Source organism: Cetorhinus maximus, unplaced genomic scaffold (genome assembly GCF_964194155.1).
Source record: "Cetorhinus maximus unplaced genomic scaffold, sCetMax3.hap1.1 HAP1_SCAFFOLD_4289, whole genome shotgun sequence".
NCBI lineage: Eukaryota > Metazoa > Chordata > Chondrichthyes > Lamniformes > Cetorhinidae > Cetorhinus > Cetorhinus maximus.
In genome coordinates, this window is record NW_027600193.1 from 1 (window position 1) to 9,212 (window position 9,212).

The window sequence follows — 9,212 nt, forward strand, 5'->3', positions numbered from 1 at the left end:
AGCAACAGCCCTCTCTCCGGTCGCTCAGTGCCCTCTGCAGCTCACAAATACAACAGCAGGACTGCAGCCACAGAGCACGGCAACAAGGGGACATCAACTCCCCTTTATATTTCCATTTCTCCTCCCCTCTCTCTCTCTCTCTCTGTCTGTCTACCCCCTCTCTCTCTGTCCCTCTTCCTCTCTCTCTCTCTGTCCCCTCTTCCTCTCTCTCTCTCTCTGTCCCCTCTTCCTCTCTCTCTCTCTGTCCCTCTTCCATCTCTCTCTCTCTGTCCCCTCTTCCATCTCTCTCTCTCTCTGTCCCCTCTTCCTCTCTCTCTCTCTGTCCCCTCTTCCTCTCTCTCTCTCTCTGTCCCCTCTTCCATCTCTCTCTATGTCCCCTCTTCCTCTCTCTCTCTATGTCCCCTCTTCCTCTCTCTCTCTCTGTCCCCTCTTCCTCTCTCTCTCTCTGTCCCTCTTCCTCTCTCTCTCTCTGTCCCTCTTCCTCTCTCTCTCTCTGTCCCTCTTTCTCTCTCTCTCTCTGTCCCTCTTTCTCTCTCTCTCTCTGTCCCTCTTTCTCTCTCTCTCTGTCCCTCTTTCTCTCTCTCTCTCTCTCTCTCTCTCTGACCCTCTTTCTCTCTCTCTCTTTGTCCCTCTTTCTCTCTCTCTCTGTCCCTCTTTCTCTCTCTCTCTCTGTCCCTCGTTCTCTCTCTCTCTCTGTCCCTCTTTCTCTCTCTCTCTCTGTCCCTCTTTCTCTCTCTCTCTCTGACCCTCTTTCTCTCTCTCTCTTTGTCCCTCTTTCTCTCTCTCTTTGTCCCTCTTTCTCTCTCTCTGTCCCTCCCTCTCTCTCTCTCTCTCTGACCCTCTTTCTCTCTCTCTTTGTCCCTCTTTCTCTCTCTCTGTCCCTCCCTCTCTATCTCTGTCCCTCTTTCTCTCTCTCTCTCTGTCCCTCTTTCTCTCTCTCTCTCTCTCTTTCTCTCTCTCTCTCTTTCTCTCTCTCTCTCTGTCCCTCTTTCTCTCGCTCTCTGTCCCTCCCTCTCTCTCTGTCCCTCCCTCTCTCTCTCTCTGTCCCTCTTTCTCTCTCTCTCTGTCCCTCTTTCTCTCTCTCTCTGTCCCTCTTTCTCTCTCTCTCTGTCCCTCTTTCTCTCTCTCTGTCCCTCTTTCTCTCTCTCTCTGACCCTCTTTCTCTCTCTCTCTTGTCGCTCTTTCTCTCTCTCTCGTCCTCTCTCTCTCTCTCTCTGACTCTTTCTCTCTCTCTCTTTGTCCCTCTTTCTCTCTCTCTGTCCCTCCCTCTCTCTCTCTCTCTCTCTGACCCTCTTTCTCTCTCTCTCTTTGTCCCTCTTTCTCTCTCTCTCTGTCCCTCCCTCTCTCTCTCTGTCCCTCTTTCTCTCTCTCTCTGTCCCTCTTTCTCTCTCTCTCTCTCTCTCTGTCCCTCTTTCTCTCTCTCTCTCTCTGTCTGTCCCTCTTTCTCTCTCTCTCTGTCCCTCTTTCTCTCTCTCTCTCTGTCCCTCTTTCTCTCTCTCTCTCTGTCCCTCTTTCTCTCTCTCTCTTTGTCCCTCTTTCTCTCTCCCTCTTTGTCCCTCTTTCTCTCTCTCTGTCCCTCCCTCTCTCTCTCTCTGACCCTCTTTCTCTCTCTCTCTTTGACCCTCTTTCTCTCTCCCTCCCCCTCTCTCTCTGTCCCTCTTTCTCTCTCTCTCTGACCCTCTTTCTCTCTCTCTCTGACCCTCTTTCTCTCTCTCTCTTTGTCCCTCTTTCTCTCTCTCTGTCCCTCCCTCTCTCTCTCTCTGACCCTCTTTCTCTCTCTCTCTTTGTCCCTCTTTCTCTCTCTCTGTCCCTCCCTCTCTCTCTCTCTGACCCTCTTTCTCTCTCTCTCTCTGTCCCTCTTTCTCTCTCTCTCTCTCTGTCCCTCTTTCTCTCTCTCTCTCTCTGTCCCTCTTTCTCTCTCTCTCTCTCTGTCCCTCTTTCTCTCTCTCTCTCTCTCTGTCCCTCTTTCTCTCTCTCTCTGTCCCTCTTTCTCTCTCTCTCTCTGTCCCTCTTTCTCTCTCTCTCTTTGTCCCTCTTTCTCTCTCCCTCTTTGTCCCTCTTTCTCTCTCTCTGTCCCTCCCTCTCTCTCTCTCTGACCCTCTTTCTCTCTCCCTCCCCCTCTCTCTCTGTCCCTCTTTCTCTCTCTCTGTCCCTCTTTCTCTCTCTCTCTCTCTGTCCCTCTTTCTCTCTCTCTTTGTCCCTCTTTCTCTCTCTCTTTGTCCCTCTTTCTCTCTCTCTCTTTGTCCCTCTTTCTCTCTCTCTGTCCCTCCCTCTCTCTCTGTCCCTCCCTCTCTCTCTGTCCCTCCCTTTCTCTCTGTCCCTCCCTCTCTCTCTCTCTCTCTCTGACCCTCTTTCTCTCTCTCTCTTTGTCCCTCCTTCTCTCTCTCTCTCTGTCCCTCCCTCTCTCTCTCTCTGTCCCACTTTCTCTCTCTCTCTCTGTCCCACTTTCTCTCTCTCTCTATTTGTCCCCATTTCTCTCTCCCTCTCTCTCTTTGGCTTTTGATGAGCTCTGAGAGCTTTGCAGGTTCAGTATAAATACTCGTGAAGTCTGCTCACAGCCCAAGTGTAGGAGGAACAACACCGTGGCCTGTCTGTCCCCTTGCTCCCCAAACTGCATCACCTCCTCCAGCCCCCAAAATCCCTCTGAGATCTCTGCCCTCCCCCCAATCCTGGCCATTCGCGTATCCACCGACCCAACCCCCAAGGACTGGAGGAGGGCCGGCATTTCGGAGGGGGACCTAGGGCCCTGGAGGGAACTGAAATCGGGGATAAGCATCTTAAAATGGAGGCGTTGCTGTTCAGGCCAGTGGGAGGGAAGGGGATGGGTGAGCGAGTCAGGAGGCAGGGGTCAACAGAGTTTGGGGTGAACTGGGGATTTGGGAGGTCGGCCAGGAGTGCGTTGAACAGTCAGGTTAAACAACACGGCAGGTAACTATCAGGGTGAGTACTCACAGAAGCAGCTCCTTTGACTGTTCCTTCTTGGCCAGTTGCTTTTCTCGCTCCTTCACAAGGGCCTCCTGTTTGGCCTTCATGTCATTCAGAGTGACCAGACCTGCAGACACACACACACACACACCATCAGACATGGCCCCAGCGCATCACAGTGACAAACAGGGTGCGACAGGCCAGGACACTGCCCAACGCACGTTGTGGGCCGGCTGGGGAGACGAGGACTAAGCGGCGGAGTCTGAAAAGGAGAGGCAGACTCTTCAGATGCGAAATGAGGAAAGACTCCGACACACAAAGGGTGGTCGGAGTTTGGAAATCTCTTCCCCCAAACGGCCATTGATGCCGGGTCAGTTAGTTGTAAATCTGAGATTTTTGTTAACGAAAAGGGTATTAAAGGATACGGGGGTGGGGGGTGGGTTGGTAGTGCAGGTGGATGACGGTAGGTCACAGATCAGACAAGATCTCATGGATCACGTCTCCAACTGACCCCGTAAATGTCCTGGGAGTGTTTGATGGGGACAGTGTAGAGGGAGCTTTACTCTGTATCTAACCCCGTGCTGTACCTGTCCTGGGAGTGTTTGATGGGGACAGTGTAGAGGGAGCTTTACTCTGTATCTAACCCCGTGCTGTACCTGTCCTGGGAGTGTTTGATGGGGACGGTGTAGAGGGAGCTTTACTCTGTATCTAACCCCGTGCTGTACCTGTCCTGGGAGTGTTTGATGGGGACAGTGTAGAGGGAGCTTTACTCTGTATCTAACCCCGTGCTGTACCTGTCCTGGGAGTGTTTGATGGGGACAGTGTAGAGGGAGCTTTACTCTGTATCTAACTCCGTGCTGTACCTGTCCTGGGAGTGTTTGATGGGAACAGTGTAGAGGGAGCTTTACTATGTATCTAAGCCTGTGCTGTATCTGTCCTGGGATTGTTTGATGGGGACAGTGTAGAGGGAGCTTTACTCTGTATCTAAGCCCGTGCTGTACCTGTCCTGGGAGTGTTTGATGGGGACGGTATAGAGGGAGCTTTACTCTGTATCTAACCCCGTGCTGTACCTGTCCTGGGAGTGTTGGATGGGGACAGTGTAAAGGGAGCTTTACTCTGTATCTAACCCCGTGCTGTACCTGTCCTGGGAGTGTTTGATGAGGACGGTGTAGAGGGAGCTTTACTCAGTATCTAACCCCGTGCTGTACCTGTCCTGGGAGTGTTTGATGGGGACGGTGTAGAGGGAGCTTTACTCTGTATCTAACCCCGTGCTGTACCTGTCCTGGGAGTGTTGGATGGGGACAGTGTACGGGGAGCTTTACTCTGTATCTAAGCCCGTGCTGTAATTGCTGTGTGTCCTGGTCTTACCGACGGTGCTGGACTTGAGTTCTGCCTCCACCGCATCATAGTGGGCTGAGAACTTTTTGTCAATATTCGACTTCACCAGATTTTCCTGCAAAGAGAAACAGAAAAAGAGAGGAATTAAAGAACAGAAAATCATGCAGTCAGAAGCAGCTCCCCCATTACCTGCCCTCTCTTCCTCAAGGAATGAGCACCTTTCCGGAAAGATCCAGCAAACTTTGTGAGAGTGAGAGAGACGAGATTACAGAGGGTTGTAGGGACTGGAGGAGGTTACAGAGATAGGGAGGGTTGTAGGGGCTGGAGGAGGTTACAGAGATAGGGAGGGTTGTAGGGGCTGGAGGAGGTTACAGAGATAGGGAGGGTTGGAGGGACTGGAGGAGGTTACAGAGATAGGGAGGGTTGTAGGGGGCTGGAGGAGGTTACAGAGATAGGGAGGGTTGTAGGGGCTGGAGGGGGTTACAGAGATAGGGAGGGTTGTAGGGGCTGGAGGAGGTTACAGAGATAGGGAGGGGTGTAGGGGCTGGAGGAGGTTACAGAGATAGGGAGGGTTGTAGGGGCTGGAGGAGGTTACAGAGATAGGGAGGGTTGTAGGGACTGGAGGAGGTTACAGAGATAGGGAGGGTTGTAGGGACTGGAGGAGGTTACAGAGATAGGGAGGGGTGTAGGGGCTGGAGGATGTTACAGAGATAGGGAGGGTTGTAGGGGTTGGAGGAGGTTACAGAGATAGGGAGGGTTGTAGGGGCTGGAGGAGGTTACAGAGATAGGGAGGGTTGTAGGGACTGGAGGAGGTTACAGAGATAGGGAGGGTTGTAGGGACTGGAGGAGGTTACAGAGATAGGGAGGGGTGTAGGGGCTGGAGGATGTTACAGAGATAGGGAGGGTTGTAGGGGCTGGAGGAGGTTACAGAGATAGGGAGGGGTGTAGGGGGCTGGAGGAGGTTACAGAGGTAGGGAGGGGTTTAGGGGCTGGAGGAGGTTACAGAGATAGGGAGGGGTGTCAGGGCTGGAGGAAGTTACAGACATAGGGAGGGTTTTGGGGCTGGAGGAGGTTACAGAGGTAGGGAGGGGTTTAGGGGTTGGAGGAGTTTACAGAGATAGGGAGGGTTGTAGGGGCTGGAGGAGGTTACAGAGATAGGGAGGGTTGTAGGGGCTGGAGGAGGTTACAGAGATAGGGTGGGTTGTAGGGGCTGGAGGAGGTTACAGAGATAGGGAGGGTTGTAGGGGCTGGAGGAGGTTACAGAGATAGGGAGGGTTTAGGGGCTGGATGAGGTTACACAGATAGGGAGGGGTGTAGGGGGCTGGAGGAGGTTACAGTGATAGGGAGGATTGTAGGGGCTGGAGGAGGTTACAGTGATAGGGAGGGTTTAGGGGCTGGAGGAGGTTACAGAGATAGGGAGGGTTTAGGGGCTGGAGGAGGTTACAGTGATAGGGAGGGTTTAGGGGCTGGAGGAGGTTACATAGATAGGGAGGGTTTTGGGGCTGGAGGAGGTTACAGAGGTAGGGAGAGGTTTAGGGGCTGGAGGAGGTTACAGAGATAGGGAGGGTTGTAGGGGCTGGAGGAGGTTACTGAGATAGGGAGGGTTGTAGGGGCTGGAGGAGGTTACAGAGATAAGGAGAGTTGTAGGGGCTGGAGGAGGTTACAGAGATAGGGAGGGTTGTAGGGGCTGGAGGAGGTTACTGAGATAGGGAGGGTTGTAGGGGCTGGAGGAGGTTACAGAGATAAGGAGGGTTGTAGGGGCTGGAGGAGGTTACAGAGATAGGGAGGGTTGTAGGGGCTGGAGGAGGTTACTGAGATAGGGAGGGTTGTAGGGGCTGGAGGAGGTTAGAGATAAGGAGGGTTGTAGGGGCTGGAGGAGGTTACAGAGATAGGGAGGGTTGTAGGGGCTGGAGGAGGTTACAGAGATAGGGAGGGGTGTCGGGGCTGGAGGAGGTTACAGAGATAGGGAGGGGTTTAGGGGCTGGAGGAGGTTACAGAGATAGGGAGGGTTGTAGCGGCTGGAGGATGTTACAGAGATAGGGAGGGGTTTAGGGGCTGGAGGAGGTTACAGAGATAGGGAGGGTTGTAGCGGCTGGAGGATGTTACAGAGATAGGGAGGGTTGTAGCGGCTGGAGGAGGTTACAGAGATAGGGAGGGGTGTAGGGGCTGGAGGAGGTTACAGAGATAGGGAGGGTTGTCGGGGCTGGAGGAGGTTAAGAGGTAGGATTAGAAGATGAGGATTAGACCATGGAAAATATTCATGTTAGGGCAAAGGAAGTATTGATTTGTAAACTGATCATTTCTTCAGGCTCTTTAAACACAATGTGGGCTGCTGCACATTTGTTGCATATCCATGTCTGGCTGCACTGAGCGTGCGCTACCGCGAGAGCAAACTCTTTTCAACTCAACACAGCGTTAATTCTCCTCTCTCAGACAATCGCCTCAGACAATCGCCCCAAACAGTCACCCCATCCCCCACAGTCAGCCCCCTCCCCATGTCACTCGGGCTGGCCCCTCCCACTCTCTGGGGGTCGATCTTCCCACAATCTGATTTAGCCCCTCCCTCCCAGTGATTCCGACCCCCAAGCCCCCCTTTTTAAGGTGGCCGTGGCCCTTTGAAGAGGGCTCTGGCCCTTAAAGGGGGTGCAGTCCTTTTAAGAGGTGCTCGGGCCCCTTAAGAGAGCACGGTCCCTTTAATAGGGGGGGGTGTGGTCCTTCAAGGGTACGCGGTCAATTTAAAGGGGCGGGGGTTCCTTTAAGGGGTGCGTGGTCCCTTTAAGAGTGCAGTCCCTCGGATGGGAGCTTTCCCTCTGGGGGTGTGCGGTCTCTTTAAGAGCACTCGCGTTGACCCTTCAACGGGGAGGGGAACAGGGTCCATTCAAGGGGGCAGGGGTACGCAGACCCTTCAGCTGGGGGCGGGGGGGCCTTGATTGATAGGGGGTAGGCAGACCCTTCAAGGTGGGAGGAAAACTCTGACTGTGGTGGGTGGGTGGGTGGGTGGGGGGGGAGCGGTCCCTTCAAGTGGGGGACACAGACCCTTCGGGGGAGGGGGAACGCAGACCCCCTCGGGGGAGGGGGAACGCAGACCCCCTCGGGGGAGGGGGAACGCAGACCCCCTCGGGGGAGGGGGAACGCAGACCCCCTCGGGGGAGGGGGAACGCAGACCCCCTCGGGGGAGGGGGAACGCAGACCCCCTCGGGGGAGGGGGGAACGCAGACCCCCTCGGGGGAGGGGGAACGCAGACCCCCTCGGGGGAGGGGGAACGCAGACCCCCTCGGGGGAGGGGGAACGCAGACCCCCTCGGGGGAGGGGGAACGCAGACCCCCTCGGGGGAGGGGGAACGCAGACCCCCTCGGGGGGTGGGGGGACACGCAGACCCTTCGGGGGGGGAGGGACACAGACCCTTCGGGGGGGGGGACACAGACCCTTCGGGGGGGGGGGGGGGACACAGACCCTTCTGGGGGGGGGACACAGACCTTCGGGGGGGGGAACAGACCCTTCGGGGGGGGAACAGACCCTTTGGGGGGGGGGGGGGGCGGTAGAGACACAGACTCTTCGGGGGGTGGGGGGGGCGGGGAGCAGACCCTTTCGGGGGGTAACAGACCCTTCGCAGTGGGGAACGTGGACCCTTTGTCGGGGGGGGGAATGCAACCCCTTCCAGGAGGCAGCATGGTCCCTTCAAGAGGGTGCACTGTCCTTTTAAAATGACACACTATCCCTTTAGGAGAGCACCATCCCTTTAAGAGGGCTGCAGCCCTTTAAGGGGACGCAATTCCTTTAAGGGGGTGCCTAATCACTTTAAAGAGGTCACAATCCCTTAAGGGGGCATGGTCGCTTTAAGAGAGAATGGTCCCTTTAAGGAGCATGGTCACTTTAAGGAGAGCACTCTCCCTCTAAAAGAGCACTGTTCCTATAAGGACAGCATGGTCCCTATAAGATGGGCGCAGTTCCTTTAAGAGAGCACAGTCTCTTCAAGATGGTGCAATCCCTTTAGGATGGGCACAGTCCCTTTAAGATGAGTGCAATTCCTTTAAAGAGAGCACAGTCCCTTTAAGATGGGCGCAGTGACTTTAAGGACAGCGTGGTCCGTTTAAGAGAGCATCGTCCATTTAGGAAAGCACTGTCCCTTTAAGGGAGCGCAGTCCGTTTAAGAGAGCACGGTCCATTTAGGAAAGCACTGTCCCTTTGAGAGAACGCGATCCATTTAAGTGAGCGCGGTCCCTTTAGGAGAGTGCGGTCCCTTTAAGATAGCATGGTCCCTTTAAGAGAGTGCTGCCCGTTTAAGAGAGCGCGGTCCCTTTAAGAGAGCGCGGTCCCTTTAAGAGAGTGCTGCCCGTTTAGGAGAGCGCGGTCCGTGTAAGAGAGCGCGGTCCCTTTAAGAGTGTGCGGTCCCTTTAAGAGTGTGCGGTCCCTTTAAATCCGCCGCCATCTTCCTTCACCTCGGCGATTTTCTGTTTGAGCTGCTGCAGCTGCTCCCGCTGCTTCTCCCGTTTCTTCATCAGCTGCATGGCCCGGCCCGCCTCGCTGGCCGCTCCTTTATACTGCGCCATCACCTCTCCCCTTACCAACAACAACTACACCGAATTTAGGAAAACAAAAAGGAAAGAACAGAGAAATCGTCTACACTCGACGGCCGGAGAAACCGTCAAACTGAAGCGTCAACCACTCCGCGCAGCCGCACTGGGGCCGCGGGCCTTTCTCCTCATCCCTACCCCCAACTCCCCCCTCCCTCCTCCAGTTTTGTACGGCAGTGCGGAGGCGCGCGGTGCGGGCTTGGTGTACGGAAAGGGCCCCCTTTACGGCAGTGCGCAGGCGCATTGTCGAAGCGAACGTCACGGGCCGCTGTACGGCATTGCGCAGGGGCATTGGCGGAGTGAACGACGTGTGGGCCGCTATGCGCAAGCGCCTGGGAGGCATCTGTACGGTACGTCGATGCCTTCGGCGGGGTC

The 9,212-nt window shown here is 55.2% G+C and overlaps 1 protein-coding gene across 1 annotated transcript; it reads right to left on the minus strand.

Annotated features, from left to right (window-relative positions):
- Positions 1-2,931: 2,931 nt before the first annotated feature.
- On the minus strand, positions 2,932-8,945 carry fam50a (family with sequence similarity 50 member A). The gene is made up of 3 exons (XM_078538219.1): positions 8,703-8,945; positions 4,294-4,378; positions 2,932-3,052 (listed from the first exon to the last, which is right to left on the minus strand). The coding sequence occupies exons 1-3, from the start codon at positions 8,811-8,813 to the stop codon at positions 2,949-2,951; spliced, it is 300 nt and encodes a 99-aa protein (XP_078394345.1). The 5' UTR covers positions 8,814-8,945; the 3' UTR covers positions 2,932-2,948.
- Positions 8,946-9,212: the final 267 nt, after the last annotated feature.